The 16,814-nt window shown below is 45.7% G+C and overlaps 1 protein-coding gene across 3 annotated transcripts in view; it reads left to right on the forward strand.

Annotated features, from left to right (window-relative positions):
• crfa4 (cytokine receptor family, class I receptor 4) overlaps nt 1-16,814 on the forward strand; it is a 29,309-nt gene that overhangs the window by 9,388 nt on the left and 3,107 nt on the right. For 2 of the 3 annotated variants that reach the window (XM_081598204.1, XM_081598213.1), the window contains 7 exons: nt 5,086-5,216; nt 11,837-11,990; nt 13,600-13,769; nt 15,838-16,016; nt 16,276-16,429; nt 16,515-16,602; nt 16,701-16,770. In XM_081598204.1, coding sequence (XP_081454330.1) covers nt 5,086-5,216; nt 11,837-11,990; nt 13,600-13,769; nt 15,838-16,016; nt 16,276-16,429; nt 16,515-16,602; nt 16,701-16,770 — 946 coding nt within the window. The remainder of the gene's footprint in view (nt 1-5,085; nt 5,217-11,836; nt 11,991-13,599; nt 13,770-15,837; nt 16,017-16,275; nt 16,430-16,514; nt 16,603-16,700; nt 16,771-16,814) is intronic. The other variant, XM_081598210.1, reaches the window with a different exon arrangement.

Genomic DNA, 16,814 nt, shown 5'->3' on the forward strand with positions numbered 1-16,814 from the left:
CGTTTCTCCAGTTTTTCCTGAATTATTTCTGCTTCCTGTCGATGAACCGATGCAGAGCTGAGCAGGAAAGACTAAAGGCCTAATCAAAACCTGAGCATTTCAACAGGGTTCTGATCTGGTTCTGGTATGGTTTGTTTAATGGTTCTGGTCCAGGTTTTAAACAGAACCTCTTTTTCTTGTCGTCCAGCTGGATCGATGATTCAACCATCAGTTGGATATCTCCCTCAGCATGACACTGCCACCACCGTGCTGCGCTGTTGGGTCGGTGGTTTGCCCCCTGGTGGCCCGTCAGGCCTTTGAGGACGGAGGACAGATCGGTTCTGGTTCTGTTGGGAAGCAGCAGATGAGGGTCAGACTAAACGAGACATGATAGGGAAATACCGCTGAGCCGACCTGAGAGTTTCAGGAAGTAGTGTGATTCGCTTTGCCTTTTCCTCCGTTTGGGTTTCAGTCTTCCTCTGGTAGATCCATCAAGAGGAACTGAGTTCAGCTGCGTGTGATGAGGAGGCGGTAACCATGGGAACAGGTGGCGGCGTCCTGCAGCGGCGGTCTGAGACCTGGAGAAAGCTCTGAAACCCGCCGCAGGTTTTGGTTTCTCCTGCCATGAAAATGTTCCAGGGCTGCTGCGTTGTAACGGCCCAGTCAAAGTCCAGCCTTGAGCCTGTGTGAACAGAAACATCGGCTGATTTAATTTGGGTTGTTTTTCCTCGTTAGCTGGTCGGTCATGCAGAACAGATAAACGGTGTTTAGAGCAGAGCTAATCAAATCAGCAGCAGGATTTAAATCCATATCTCGGATCTGATGAGACACATGGAGGGAAATTCCTTTGAATTCTCCACCCTGGATGTTTGGATCGCTGCAGCCTTTAATTAGGCCCATGCAGAGTCCTTCAGCGAGATGATTAGATGATTAGATTAGCGTCTGCGAGGCCGGCAGCGCGCTCTCAGGCTAACATCAGAACGCTGCCGACTCGTTCATCATGTTCGCCTCAGTCGCTCCCACTGACTTGATCTGATCCGCTTTTATTTATTCAGGAGAAACGTTTGCCTCGGGCCGCGACACAGTCAGGATCTGAGACACCAGGAGGATTATGGGAAAAGACAGCACAACGGCGTTAAGTTAGAGGCTTTAAGGCTGCTTCACCTCCAGGAGACGAGCATAGACCCAACTGACACCGAGACAGAAAGTGGAGCTAAAGTCTGACACCGAGACAGGAAGTGCCGCTAAAGTTTGACGCTGAGACAGGAAGAGGAAGTCCTGCGGACAGGAAGTGCCGTCCTTGTCTACTGGTGTATGCTGCAGTGTGAGCCTATCACCTGGCAGCAGGCTTCAGTCAGAGAGCTCTTCAGATTCACTGCAAGACGGACTGCTACTGGAGACGCTTCGTAGCCGCAGCATCATCAAAAATGATGACGAACAGAGTTCCAACATTTAATTTCATCTGATTTCAGGGAACTAGATGGGCCAAGACGTTAGCGTTGATGTAAATATGAGCTAAAGCAGAAAGCTAAAGACTAGCTGAACGTTTCTGCATTGTTGTTAGCAATGAAGCTAACTATTTCTCTGCTGCTGCAGCCTCACGTTGCTGCTGAAGGAAACGCAGCACAAAACAGTTGGCCGCCGTCTCTTCCCGGTCTGGACCGTTTTCTGCTTGCGCTCCTCCAGTTTCCTACCAGGAAGCATCAGATGCCCATGAGCGGCGGCTAACGCTGTTAGCTGTCATGGCGCAGCAACTGGGGCTGATGGGAGTTTTTCAGCTTGAAGCAGCTTTTTGTTTCCTGCTCAGCCGACATTCCTGAAGTTTCCCTGGAGGTTCAGATCACGCATCCTGACAGAAATAGACCTGCTGCGTGTTCAGTCACATGGTGGGGCTTTAAGGGGCTGTTTGCCCCCGGGGCAGTTCTTTCAGCTCAATGTGAGAAGATGCTGGGAAGATCCCTGGAGGCGGGGCAGAATGAATGTTTCATAAAGCAGACATGTGACAATGCAGCGCATGTTGTCCCTCCTAAAGGTGATGCTAATGCTAACGCTAATGCTGAAACACCACAGAGACTCAGGAGACAGCTTCACATTTAATTCAGCTTCACATTTAATTCAGTGCCCCGCGACAGACTGGCGACTTGTCCAGGCCTCTTGCCCGTAACGTTAGGTGGAGAGGCACTAGCGACCCTCCTGACCCCACCAAGGCACAAGGGTGTAAAGAAAATGGATGGATGGATGGATTTAATTCAGCTCCACATGAACCAAACGAAGCAGATTGAATAAAAACAGGTCACCAGCTCTTTGAGAACCAGTGGAGAGAAACTCTTGTAAGACAAAAAAATCTGAATAAAATTTGACCAAAGGCAGTTGTTTCCATGGAAACGGTTGCCCTGCCTCGGGCCTCTGGGCCTGAGCTGGACTCCACTGGGAGAAAGATCCAGAACATGATGGAAAAACAATCAGAATCTGGAGGGTCAAAGGTCAGCGGAGGAATCCTGGAGCGCCGTGCGAAACGCTCCAAAATCATCCTGGAGACCCGAACCAGCAGCTGGGATCAGGAGAACCAGAACATCCACAACTTGACTGTGAAACGAGCTGAAACCAGCCCACATCACCAGCCCTCCACCACCATGCCTTCAGGAGATGACCTTTGACCCTTCCCAGACTGTTGAGCAGCAGCAGTCACTCTGAGGTCATCGCTGATTTCTGTCCTGATTCTAACAAACATCTGTCAGTGGCAGAGACAGGCTCTGGATCCGCTGCAGTGGATCGGGTCGGATCGGGTCGGATCGGGTCGGCGGTTCCTTCCTGGAGAACCAGCAGTTTCTGGATCTGGTTCCTGTTGGGGAGAATCTGATCTGGTTTGCAGTCATGTCCTCTGGTGTTGCTGGATTAGAGCCTCTAATCTACCTCTCAGATCCAGCTGGGATTATTCCTGGGTTTGTTGCCGCAGCTCTCGAGGATGGGCCCATTGTTGCAGCTCACATGTTGCTGCGTTGCCATGCGAAGCTCCGCTGACCTCGTTACCGCTGTGTTTACACAACGCCGGGTTTCATCTGCTGGCAGACGGAGCAGCTGGATCAGAGCAGCAGGCAGGCAGACGCCACACAACCTGCTGCTGCAGCAGCGTGTTGATGCCGCAGCAGTGTGTTGATGCTGCAGGGGAAACCCAGGGGAACGGAGGAAGTGGATAAACCTCTGAGCTGCAGCTGATCTGGTTTGTTGAACTGGTTAATCAGATCAGCAGCGATCCGTCAGCAGGGCTTGGATTCGGTTCCTGGTGGTTCCCTGCAGGAGGTGAAGGAAGCGCCTGGCGTGACCTTTGACCCAGAGTCACCACGAGATCAGAGCACCCTGCGGGGAAGCAGAGCAGCTCAGGTTGGTGGTGACCTGAATCCTCTGCTCCTCTTCAGGCTCCTCCAGACGTTAGCGGTGGCTAGGTTTAGCCAATTTGCAGCAGGAAGTTTCTCCACCTGAAGACCCGCAGCTTCCTGCTTCCTGTTTCCTGTCTCCTGCAGAACAAAACATTTATCTGGATTTCACTTCACCTGAAACTGGACTGACCTGGGAACATCAGCAGCAGGAGGGATGAGACGGAGACGTTACATTTCTAATGAGACGAAACGACAAGAAGAGCCTGAAAAACAACTAATGACTGAAAACCAAAGAAATCAACTTGGCACGTATTCATGGCAACAGAGTTACAACCAGAACTTCCTGTCTCAGCAACATGTGGAGTTGCTGCTTTCAGTTGATCCTTAGAAAACGTCCTGGAGGAGCAACATGGCAGAGGCAGGAATCCATCCGACATGTCGACCGACTGACCAACCATCCGACAGTCTGACCAACCAATCATCCAACCAACCGTCCAAATGACCATCCATCCATCCAGCCTATCAACCCAATCTGATTGATTTTGTTTCTGGCCTTACGGTCTAACTACAGTGAGTTGTTGATTTGTCTCTGGGTTTCTGTAGGAGTGGAGAACTGGGAGCGTCTCCTGTGGTTCAGCTCTTTCTTCTCTAGCATTTTGTGTTTTTTTTGGTTCAGAACCAGCAGATCTAGACGATCTACAGAAAGCTTCATGAAGTTGGTTTTTGTGCTTTGTGATCGTGTGTGTGTGTGTGTGTGTGTGTGTGTGTGTGTGTGTGTGTGTACACGTGTGCGCGCGCGCGGGTGCTGGTGCAGGAGAGCGTGATGTGTGTAAATCTGCTTGTTTGATGGCCTCCTGGTGTGTGTGTGTGTGTGTGTGTGTGTGTGTGTGTGTGTGTGTGTGTGTTCTCCTCCATGACCTGTCAGGCTGCATATGCTCAGCCATGGCTTCAGTGGATAAGAGGATTACAGCTTCCCTCCCTCCCAGCTGCTCTTTCTGAAGGAAGCGGCTGCAGCTCAGGTTCTGGTTCAGGTCTGGTGGCTGGGTCTAATTCCTGGAACCCTCATAGATTAGTGTACATTGAGGTCAATAACCAGCTGAGTGGATTACCCAGCAATGGTAGGAAACAGTAGAAATTAGCTGAAAAGCATCTTTGTTGAGCAGTAATTCCTGAATGCTTCAGGTTTCTGTAAACTCTTTTATAAAACAGGACTTATGGAGCAGATTAAAGGTTTGTTTTGGAAATATTAGATGTCCTGATGTGAACTCTGAACTCCACCCAAACCAAAATGGCGGCATGAGCAGCTAGCATGCAGCGTTTCCAGAAAGCTGAGGAAGGTTAGCTGGTTTTTAATAATCTAATTATGAATTCAGATCTGTGGCGCTTTGGTTGATCAATGCAGCAAAAACAATAATTGTTAATAAACTTCAGATGCTAAAGCAACATTTTCATTAAAGCTTCTTCAGATGGAAATATTTTGTTTTTTTTACCGTTTCTGTTTCCATGTTTGAACAGAATGAAAACCAGCCAAATTAAACCCGGTTATACCTTAACATGGTGCATACATATTAATAGTAATGTTAATATTAATATTTTTGCTGCAGTTAATCCGCTCTGGGTTTCATGTCTCTGATGCGTCTCTGGAGGATTTCTTCTTCTGGTCCTAAAGGATCGTCAGACTTTCCCACAGCCGCCTGGAAGAGTCCTGAGATCAGTGTGTCTATTTCAGGTTAACGGACGGACGGACGGACGGCGGCAGGATGCTGTGGCTGCTGTGGCTGCTGTTCTGTCTGCTTCCTCTGGGGGGCAGCAGCAGCATCGCCGCCCAGGAAGGCTCTCACAAAGCTAAACTCGACAACGGTGAGTTTCCTGCTGCCCATTGGTCCTTGAGCTACACTGCTATGCTATGGTATGCTACACTATGCTAAGCTGTGCTATGCTAGGTTTTAGACCAAAACATTAGCGCTGTAGCTTCTGTGTCTGTAGCAACATGGTGACTGTAGAAGATGGTCGATATTAAATATTTGACCTTCAGCCTAATTAAACCCTTTGATCATCAGCAGCCAAACATTCAGCTCAGGTTATTTTTATAAACCTTTTAAAAGCAGGAATGTAACTGAACTCTGACCCCGTTAACAGAAACCTTGAGATCAAAAACAAACAAAAATCAGTTCAAAGCCACAAAAAGCAACTTTTAATAAAAACTGTTAACATTTTTAAAGTTTAAAGGTGGAGAAACTTTTTTATTTTGCTCTGTAGCACAAGCTAGCTATCAGTTAGAATCAAAGTTTAACTTTTTAGACACAAATCCCTCCCCCACAGCATGATGCTGCCAGCGCTGTACCTCTCAGCATGCTTTGTGTTGTCATGGTTACAGATGGTTGCTATGGTTGCCGGCGTTGCGTTTGGTGAGCGGCTCGTTTATTAATTATTTACATTTTTACCTTTGAAGCCTGAAGCGGCTTAGATAGCCGTCGTCCCTGGCAACCGGCAGCTGGGGTTTCCCCACTCAGGTCTGAGCACCTGAACGCCTCGCGATGTGTTCGGGTGTTTATGAGGGAAGGCTGCGACTCGTTTCCTGTTTGGATTGGAAGCTCTGAGAAAAAAAAAAGTTTATTAATTTACATAAATTAAATTTCATTTTAAAACATTTTTGTTAAGCAAAAAATTTTATATTTATAATTTCCCAAAAATCTTAATTTAAAAAAAAGTATCTATTAATTGAATCATGTTAAATTAATTAACGTTATGTTTCTACTTTTTGCAGTGCATTTCTGTTGTCATAGCAACAGTTTAGATTAATTTAGCTTCCTTTGACAGAATACACTGTAAAAACAACTTTACAGGCTGTAAAGTTTTACTGCAGGAAGCTTTAAAAATAGATTTTATTTTTGGTTTAATGTGAAACAAGCAAAATAATTTATTTTATTTGAACTTTTCAGGTTAAATATTAAAACAGGAACTAAAGTAACTTCATAGAATCGGGTTCTATTGGCCGAATTCTATTGGTTGGGTTCTGTCGACCCAGCTTTGTCTGTCCGGTTCCGTCGGCGAAATTCTATTGGTCCGGTAAGGTCGGCCTGGTTCTGTTAGTCTGGTTCTGTCGGCCCGGTTCTGTCTGTCCGGTTCTGTCGGCCCAATTCTATTGGTCCGGTTCTGTCGCCCCGGTTCTATTTGCCCGGTTCTATTTGCCCGGTTCTATTGGTCCGGTTCTGTCGGCCCGGTTCTATTGGTCCGGTTCTGTCGGCCCGGTTCTATTGGTCCGGTTCTGTCGGCCCGGTACTGTGCTGCAGGTAAATAAAAACCTATAATTATATAATTACCTTCTATAGTAATTCTAACAGTCAGAGTTTAAAAATCTAATCGTTGGAAACGGCTTTATGATCAATAACAGATTTTATTTATTTTGTTTTCAGGTTTTTCCTCAGGGAGCCGGTCGCTATGGCAACAGCAGGAGGCAAACGCGTTTATTCATCGGCTTCATGTTTCATTCATTTAATATCCAGAGAGCCACCGGGTCGAGCTCTGCAGAACTCACTGCTGGAGCTTCTGTTGGCCCGGTTCTGTAGATCCTGGTTCCGTAGATCCCGGTTCTGTAGATCCAGTCCAGCCCGGACTCGGTCTCATCGGTCCACATGATAAACATTCAGCACATCTGAGATCTGATTGCCCGAATCATGGCCGTTTTTTGTGCGCTGCGTCTTTAAATCTCTTTCTGCTCCTTCGGTTTCTGACCCGGTTCTACTCAGAACCAGTTACCGTCAAATTCCTGATCCGAACCGTATCCATCTGATTATCTAGTCAAACTACATCTATGCTCGGCATCACAAGGAAAGCCGCTGTTTCTCTGATCATTTCCTGTTTCCTGACCTCTAAGGGGTCAAATCACATTGACTTATTACTGGAGATGTTCTGTCTCCACGGACGCCGTATTGGACATTCTGTCTCCACGGACGCCGTGTTGGCCGTTCTATCTCCAGGGACGCCATGTTGAATTTTCAGGCTGTTGGGAAGACGAGTGTTTGTGGCGCGGTGAGGTCAGAGTTCCCAGAATGCTTTGCTCTGCTTGCTGCTGGTGAAGCCGCTGCTGGCAGGTTGCTGATCTTCTTAAGCTAAACACCAGGCCTTTGTTTGTACCCTAACGGATTAGCCGCCGCTGCGCCACATGACTGCAGGACTGCTCACAAAGAGACCTTCAGACTATTTCTGGTCTCCATGGAAACGATGCATTCACTGCCCCTCAGAAACAAAACCTCTAGGCATTACAGCGATCCCTCGTTTTTTGCAGGGGTTGCGTTCCGAAAATAACCCGCAATAAGTGAAATCAGCGAAGAAGTTACTTTTAGTTTTTACAACTATTACACAGCATAATTAAATACTCTATATTGAAGCCAAAGAACAAAACCTGTTTTCAGGTCAGCGGATGTGCGTGTGCATCAATCGGGCCTTAATGTGATCCGGAGTCATGTCATTAAGGCGTTTCCTCCAAGATGCCCCGCGAGATTCCCAGCTGTATCTACCGCAGAGCGAAGGATCTCGTCAAGCGAGCCTCCGGTCTGGTTTTACGCTGCCTCTGGCCACAGTTTTTTTTTTTCAAAGTTTCAGTTTCCATCTCCTGAATGGCCAATCTGTATTACGAATATTTTAGCCAATCGGGACGCAGAACACAATGCACTGTGAAAAAAACTGCACACAAAAAAATCCGCGAAACAGCGAGACCGCGAAAGGTGAACCGTAGTGATGGGTAAATGAGGCGTCATGAGGCGTTTCGACTCATAGCAACACTGTATTGATACTGTCACTCAATACTGACACCTGCTGGACATTAAAAATTCCTACAGGCAACGTAGTGATTTGACCAAGTCTGTACAATAAGATTTAAGTCTTTGTATTTTATTGAATATTATATGTTGTATTATGTCATATCTTCAGTTACATTTAAAATATATTTGATATACAGTCAATAAAGAATGTGAACATGTAAGTGAAAATTTAAGTGAATGTGTTTGGAATGAGGATGCATGGACTATTTTTCCCCACACATTTTTATAAAAAAAAAAAAAAGTTTTTACAACCTTTTGAAATTAAGCCTGTTAAGCTTTTTGACAAAACTTTTGCTGTTGAAAAAAATTAAGTAAACTCTACATTTACAGCGAACCCTGGTTTTTCTTATTGGTTGCGTTACGAAAATAACCTGTGATAGGTGAAATCCGTGAAGTAGTTACCTTTAGTTTTTACAGTTATTACACAGCATAAATAAATACTCTACATTGAAACCAAAGAACAAAACCTGTTTTCAGGTCAGCGGATGTGCGTGTGCATCAATCGGGCATTAATGTGATCCGCAGTCATGGCATTACAGCGTCTCCTCCAACCTGCCCCGCCAGATTCACAGCTGTATCTACGGCAGAGCGACGGATCTCATCAAACGAGCCTCCGGTCGGGTTTTGTTCTGCCTCTGGCCACAGTTTTTTTTTTTTTTTTTTTTTTTTTCCAGCAGACATTGAAAGTTTCAGCTTCCATCTCCTGAGTGGCCAATCTGTATTAAACGCCATAACGTTATTGGCACTCAGGTAGCGCGGAGACAGTTTTTACCAATCATATGGTCAATCAGGACGAAGAACACTGGAAAAAAAACTGCACAAAAAAATCTGCGAAGCAGCGATACCGTGAAAAGTGAACCGCATTACAGCGAGGGTTCATAATTTATAAAAAGCAACTGAGTAATTTGTAGACTGGCTGCATATCTGAGTTTAGGTGTTTCTGGGACTTCATTCTCATGCCTGGCCTCATAATGCCGTATTGAAAAGGTGGATTTACTTGAATAAGACAGTTTAGTTAAACATACCAGAGAAGGGAAGAGTTATATGTGGCCCTCACTGGAAAAGGTTTGGGGACCACTGGTCTATGGGCTTGATGCATACGCCGGCGCGTTGGTGTTGCTGGACCCATCACTAGTGAACCACGTTATAGCGAGGGACTTTCACCAAACTTCAGCAAGAATTGTTTTGTGTCGAATGAGTTTTACTCAAACTGAATGTTTATTTTCTACATTTTCCTAGATATTTTGAAAAGTCATTTAGCATGAGCTAACAGTCATTTAAAGCAGAAAAGCAACCAGTCAGCAGGCCAGTCATAGGATCACAGCTAAAGTAAGCTAATACATAAGCTAATATACTTAATATTCTCCAGCTAATGTTCCGGGCGAGAGGCGGGTTCACCCTGGACAGGTCGCCAGTCTGTGCATGTTGCCTAATGTGAGCATAATGCGTAACAAAATGCTTACTGTTAAGAGCAACATGCTAATGCTCGCGCTATGATAATTAAATTTTTTCCAAACTGAATTTCTGCATAATTCTGTTTTGTTGGTTGTAAAGGAAGTTGTGGAAGAACCAAATAAAAGCTGCATCGTTCCTGTCGCGCTCCGCTGTTTGGAGGTTCTTCATCGTTTCTCATTGTTTGACTTTGATACAAAATATAAACGGCTAAATTTAAAGTGTGATTGAAGAAGGTTAGAGTAAATATTTTTTAATTATACGTTTGTATCTTTCAATTATGGCTCAGATTTAATTTTAAAATTAAAGTGCATTTTAAAAAGCTTCCCTGTTTGTTTGAAGCGGTTGAATCTGTCCTGCTCTGATTTAAATTCATTCCTGGCTCTCGGTGTGTTTGAGGTGGGAACTGATTAAATTAGAAATGGATTTAGTGGAAGCGCAGCGGGGAGCCGTGACGGCTGCTAATTGATTTCTGCTGCTGCGCCGCTGGGCGTTAGCGACCGTTTGGCTGCTGACTCAGAATGAGCCGCTGTTATCAGCAGCGCGGCTCGTCCTCCTGCAGCCACAGGCTGAACGTTTCTGTGGCTAGAAATGTGACGTTTTAAACAAACTCAGATAAAATAACGGAGGAATAATAATGGAAGCATCTGCTGCTTGTTTGGGTTCAAATCGAAACTTGTTGCAGAAGCAAAGTTTTCAGATCCGGCTCGATTTTCATTTTTGACAGTTGAAGTTTGGATGAAAGTTTTTATCATCAGATCTGAATATTTTCTGACCTGCTATCATAGATATTCATGTACAGTTTGATCACATTCGCTGTATTCAAAGTTTTGTTCAGATGTCTAGAGTTACATTTTTTATAATTTACAAATGTTTATGTTTATTTAGAAATTTTAAAGTGATTTCTGAAACATGCCTATTTGTTTTGTGTCTAATCCTTTAAAACATGTAATATATCCATAAAACCTATCTGGTTGCAGTATTTCTGTACCGATCGAAGGATTCTCTGTTCTCTAACGATTCACATTAAAGCAGCGCCGCCACTCGTTTTCTCCTGCTCTGAAGAAATTCAACGGCTTTTGTTTCCTGTGAATGGAGGCGGAGAGGCGGCGCTTTCACCCGATCGATATGAAATCAATAATCTGTGACGAGCTTTCAGCCGCTGCATCATCTGCAGAACAGACTGAAAATACACAGCGTGCTGTGTTCAGGGTTAAAGGTGAGGGTTAAGAGTCGAGGTTAAAGGTCAGGGTTAGGCAGAGAAATCTGACATCCTGACGACTTTATGGACCCAGAGGATGTTCTGCTGAGACAGACCAGATTGATAGCCAGTGGCGCCCCCTAAAGGCTGAAAGAGGACAATTCTCGGTGAGACTTTAACTAGGACAAACTCTAAAACTGAGAAATCTCAAGAAATGGCAGGAAATAGCTTAGCTCTTAGCTTAGCAACACAGAAAACCCTGTCTCTGGAGAGATGCTATAGCTAACCAAGGGATGTTAAAGTTGACCTGTAGAGACGCTAAAGCTAACCCGTTGAGATGCTAAAGCTAACCCGTAGAGATGCCAAAGCTAACCCACAGAGACGCTAAGGCTAACGTTTTAGCTCTGATAAAACCCCAATGCAGAAATCATGAAATCCTGTTAAATGTTGAGTTTTCTGTAAAAGTTGGAGCCTCTTCCTGAAAAGCTTCAAATTAAAAGCATAAAATAATGAAGTTGCTTAAAACCAGAGAATTTTCAGGTATTTTTGATAATTCATTTGGTTTTAACCATCACAAACGTAAACATGCAGTTTAAACTCTACTGGAACCAGTAACAACCAGTTCAGTGAGTCCATTCCCATCGCAGAGTGGAGGACCTGTGATGCTGTGGCCTGAATGGAAATTGAAGGGAAGAAATGGGAAACTGACCTGGAACTCGATGCTTGGTTAGGGAAAATTTGGGAAAGTTTTGAGATTTTTTTTTTCCACTTTTAATCTTTTTCGATTTTATTGTTTTGTTGCCATTTTTAAATATCAAAATGTTTTAGTTTCTGTTTTTGAACCAAGTTTAGCAAATTTTTCCAGAGTGGATCAAATCGGTTTTGTTCGGTTTATGAGTTTATAAGTTTATGAAAACTATTTTCAGTATTTTTACAGTATTATACTGAACATTTTCACTGTTTTCCAGTGTTTGTGTGTTTAACGTAGGCCTGTGTTCCTTCAGCAGACCCCGGGGCCTCTGTGGCCCCTGCGGCCTCCAGTCCTCAGATCTACTACTGCCGCTCCCCCAACATGGAGGACTTCACCTGCTGGTGGCATCCAGTGGACAACCTGACGTCCGGCCAGCAGGCCGCCTACGTCCTCACCTACTCCAAAGAGTGAGTCTGTCGTTCTGTCGTTGGGCTGAAGGTGGGGCTAGTGGAGCAGCGTGTTGCTCTGCAGCCGACCTGCCAGGTTTCCGGGTCATGTGAGCGTTAAGCCGCCTGCTCTGCTCTGAAGCTTTTAAGGGTCGATATGTGGAACCGGGCTAGTCTCGCGTGGGCCCGGCGGGCTGGCTGCCAGGCGGCCGCCGCTAATCAGGACAGATTGGATCGCACCTCAACCCCAGATGGCACGGCCGCTCAGACGCTTCGATTGTTGTGGTTCTGCTGCTGCTGTGTCTCCACAGATTAAAATCTGGGATTATCTGATGAAAATGAGCAAATCATCTGATTTCTGTTCAGAAACTGATCGACATGCAGACGAATCGATGCTGCAGTTCAGCTGCTTCCAGCCTCAGGAAGGTTCTGGTTCTGTCCGTTAGAAACCCGACGGGTCCCATCAGGGTGGGAACCTGCTGACATCCTTGTCACCTGCAGCGCTCTTCCATGACTCGTCTCATTAGCAAGGGTGGACTTTAATTAGGCCCTGTTAGAGTCTGAGGCGCTGTGGTCACGGCAACAGAGAAACATCTTCCATCAGGTTTAGTCTACGGTTACCGGTTTAGTTCACGGTTACTGGGTTAGTCCTTGGTTAGCGGTTTAGTTCTTGGTTACTGGTTTAGTGTATGATTACCGGTTTAGTTAGCAGTTACCGGTTTAGTTCACGGTTACTGGTTTAGTCCTTTGTTACCGGTTTAGTGCTTGGTTACCGGTTTATTGTATGATTACCGGTTTAGTTAACAGTTACCGGTTTAGTGCTTGGTTGCCAGTTTAGTCCATGGTAACCGGTTTAGTCGGTTTAGTCCACGGTTACCGGTTTAGTTCACGGTTACCGGTTTAGTTCATGGTTACTGGTTTAGTCCTTCGTTACCGGTTTATTGCTTGATTACCGGTTTAGTGATTGGTTACCAGTTTAGTCCACGGTTACCGGTTTAGTTAACAGTTACTGGTTTAGTCCACGGTTACCGGTTTAGTTCACGGTTAGCGGTTTAGTCCTTGGTTAGCGATTTAGTTCATGGTTACCGGCTTAGTCCACAGTTACCTGTTTAGTCCTTGGTTAGCAGTTTAGTGCTTGGTTACTGGTTTAATCCTTGGTTACTGGTTTAGTCCAGTTTTTGGTCATATTTCTGTCTTCAGGTTTTTAGTTTCTCATGGTTTTTGGTTAGTTTTTAGTTTTTTAGTATTTTTCTAGCTTTCGTTCCTTTTCCAGTTTGTTTCTCCGTCTTGCTGGTCGGGTTCCTGATAGATTATGGATAATTTTGTGTTGTTTCGGCCTCTTACCCCTGTTGACTTGTGCAGGTTGTAAATATCAGATTATCAGTGCTGCTCTGGACTAAATAATGAAACTATAATCAACCTGTGATCTGAAGTCTGACCTGGTTAATGCTGAGTTGGCTGTAAAACTGCAGGCTTTTATCTTCTGTCACAGATCATGTTAAAGAATCAGCTGCTTGTCTCTGTGGGATTAAACGTAATCTTTTAATCTGCTGCCTGCGTCTTTACCTTCAGGGAATCTGACCTCATCCAGAGATTATCTGGACTGACCCCGTCTTCCTCTGCCTTTCAGTAGGGGCCCTGAACTCGAGTGTCCAGATTACACGTCCGGCGGTTCCCACAGCTGCTACTTTGACAAGAGACACACGTCCATCTGGAAGTACTACTGCATGACGGTGACGGCCATGACGCCCCACAGGAACTACACGTCCCAGCAGCACTGCCTGGACGTGGCAGAGATTGGTGAGCGCCGGATTACACTAGGTTGTAGCCAATAAGGACCAGACTGACTGGATTAGACTGTATTATAACCAGTAAGGACCAGGCTGACTGGATTATAACCAGTAAGGACCAGGCTGACTGGATTATAACCAGTAAGGACCAGGCTGACTGGATTAGACTGGATTATAACCAGTAAGGACCAGGCTGACTGGATTATAACCAGTAAGGACCAGGCTGACTGGATTATAACCAGTAAGGACCAGGCTGACTGGATTATAACCAGTAAGGACCAGGCTGACTGGATTATAACCAGTAAGGACCAGGCTGACTGGATTAGACTGGATTATAACCAGTAAGGACCAGGCTGACTGGATTAGACTGGATTATAACCAGTAAGGACCAGGCTGACTGGTCCTTACTGGTCAGCCTGGTGGTTATAATGGTTATAATCCATTATAACCATTATAATCCATTAATGGTTATAATGGATTATAACCATTAAGGAGCAGGCTGACTGGATTAGACTGGATTATAGCCAATAAGGACCAGACTGAGTGGATTAGACTGAATTATAACCAATAAAGGCCAGACTCTGACTGAATTAGACTGGATTAATTCAGTCTAATTCAGTCTATAATCCCAGCAAAAGCAGGATTATAGTTTTTCCTGCTGTTGCTGTTTATTTTAATCCAGGATTATATTTCCAGATTATAATCCATCGTTTTACAGCCAAACTTCAGCCTGATGTTTATGTGAAACAGTTTTAATCTGCAGATCTAATCCATGCTAATCCAGCAGCTACCAGACCCGATCAGCTCCTTGGATGACCTTTGACCCTTTATGTTCTGCCAATCAGCTTTGACCTGAAGCAGAAAGTTATACCATACCAACTTTATTTATAAAGCCCTTTAAAACAACCATAGCTGATACAAAGTGTTGTACATTAAAACACAACATTAAAAAAATAAAATAAAATTAAAACTCTTACAGTTTAAAAACAAACAAAGTTATTACTGCAGCAGAAACATGTTGGATGTGTTATCAATAATAATAGTGATTATTATTATTATTATTATTGTCACTGGATGTGGGAGAAATCAGTTTTAAATCTTCTGGTTTTGTCCTGAACTTTTCTTGTTCGGTTCTGTTAAATTCTTCATCATCATCATCATCATTGTCATCTCTCTATCAGGAACCAACAGCCTGCTGTCGTTGGGATCGGTCTACTTTCTGGACCAGCGACAGGTCATCTGTGAGGTTTATCAGCGCTGCCGTGTGGCTGCCATGCGGTTGCCATGGTGATCTCTGAGCTTGTCTCAGACGTTTCTTATCAGGCGGCCCCAGAAAGGTCACGTCTCCTCATGTTGGAGCTCGTCCAGTAAATGTGGCGCCTCCCACCATCAGCCTGACCTCTGAGTTTACGTCTGGACTCAGATGGAGCATTAAAACAGATCATCACAGAATAATTGATCATTTAATAACTAGAACAGGGAGAACAGGCAGCAACGGTTTAGTTGTTGGTTAGATGGAGCAGATGAAGAGTCAGCATGCGATGCCAAACAAGCTGCAGGATAAATAGACAACTTCAGTTGTGCTGAAGGTCAATGGCAATTTCACAAAATAAGCCAAAACTTGATGCTTGGAGTCAAAAGATGCAGGGAGAGAAAATCCAGGCAGGAGGAAAACCAGGGGAACTAGAACAGGTTAATCCAGTAAACCTGGTCTAACGAGTATCGGGCCGGTTCCTGTGTCTGAGACCAATCACCAACCTGAATCTGATGTTATGCTTCTGATGGAGGCAGAGCCGTGTTACCTGCCACAGGTAGATAACAACGCTGTGTTGGTTCCCTTGGTTCCATTGGCTCAGTTGGTTCCCTTGGTCCTCTTGGTTCCGTTGGTTCCCTTGGTTGCGTTGGCTCAGTTGGTTCTCTTGGTTTCGTTGGCTCAGTTGGTTCTCTTGGTTTCGTTGGCTCAGTTGGTTCTCTTGGTTCCCTTGATTCCGTTGGCTCATGGTCTACCTGACACCAGGTGTTTTGGTCCTCCAGGCCTCTCCTCAGTCCTCTCCTCTGTCCTCTCCTCTGTCCTCCAGTGGAGCCGGAGGCTCCGGTCAACCTGAGTTTCTCCCTGAGGGACGCCGGCGGCGACGAGGCGGGCCACAGCGCGCTGCTGTCCTGGACGTACCCGGCTCCTGAGGACCTGCGCTATGGCTGGATCACTCTGCTGTACGAGCTGCAGTACCGACGCATCGGAGAGGCTGACAAGTGGAAGGTACGCAGCCGAGTCTGCAGGTCTCCGTTCCTCTTTAAACCCAACAGTACCCTGTAGAAACCAACTCTGGACGGTTGGGTCCGCTTCATGGTGCTTCTGAAGAGGATGATCAGTTTGAGTTACTCTGGGTTTACTGAGCTGACTGGTGATGATGGAGTGACTGGGTGATAACTTGGGTTTAGGATCCATGTTTACAGTGAAAGTCCTGAAGGCTGGTGGTTCCGGTGAAACGGCTGACCGGCGGTGTTTCTGTCCACAGGTGAAGCATCCTCTGCGGGAGCCGCATGTGGAGCTGCTCGGCCTGCGACCCGACGACTACGTGGTTCGGGTCCGCTGCCGCTCCCACAACTCCCGGCTGTGGAGCAAATGGAGTGCCGTGTTGCTCGTGAGCGTCCCCAACAGGCTGGCTGCAGGTATGACTCGGGGTTTCCATGGCGACAGCCTGAGTCTGATGAAGCCGTTTCTAAATCTGAAGTGAGTTAATGTTCTCCTGTGCAGGTAAAGTCCTGGTTCTGGTTCTGGTGGTGGGAGTCGGAGCCGTGGCTCTGCTGGTCATTGCCTTCGGGGTGATTCCTCAGAGCAGGAGGTGAGGAAACTGTTAGCTGTAATGCCAAGGTGCTGCCAGAGAGGGCGCCACCTTCCTGTTCCCACCCTGCGACTCCATATTCTGCTTTGTCCCTCCAGAATAAAAGACTACTTCCTGCCACCCATTCCCAAGCCACGAATCATCGGCATTGACCCTCTGCTTCTGAAGGTGATGCATGCTGGGAAATGTAGTTATTCTGCTTTGTCTGCTAG

This window comes from Poecilia reticulata, chromosome 2 (assembly GCF_904066995.2).
Source record: "Poecilia reticulata chromosome 2, P_reticulata-male-v2, whole genome shotgun sequence".
NCBI classification, from domain to species: Eukaryota; Metazoa; Chordata; class Actinopteri; order Cyprinodontiformes; family Poeciliidae; genus Poecilia; species Poecilia reticulata.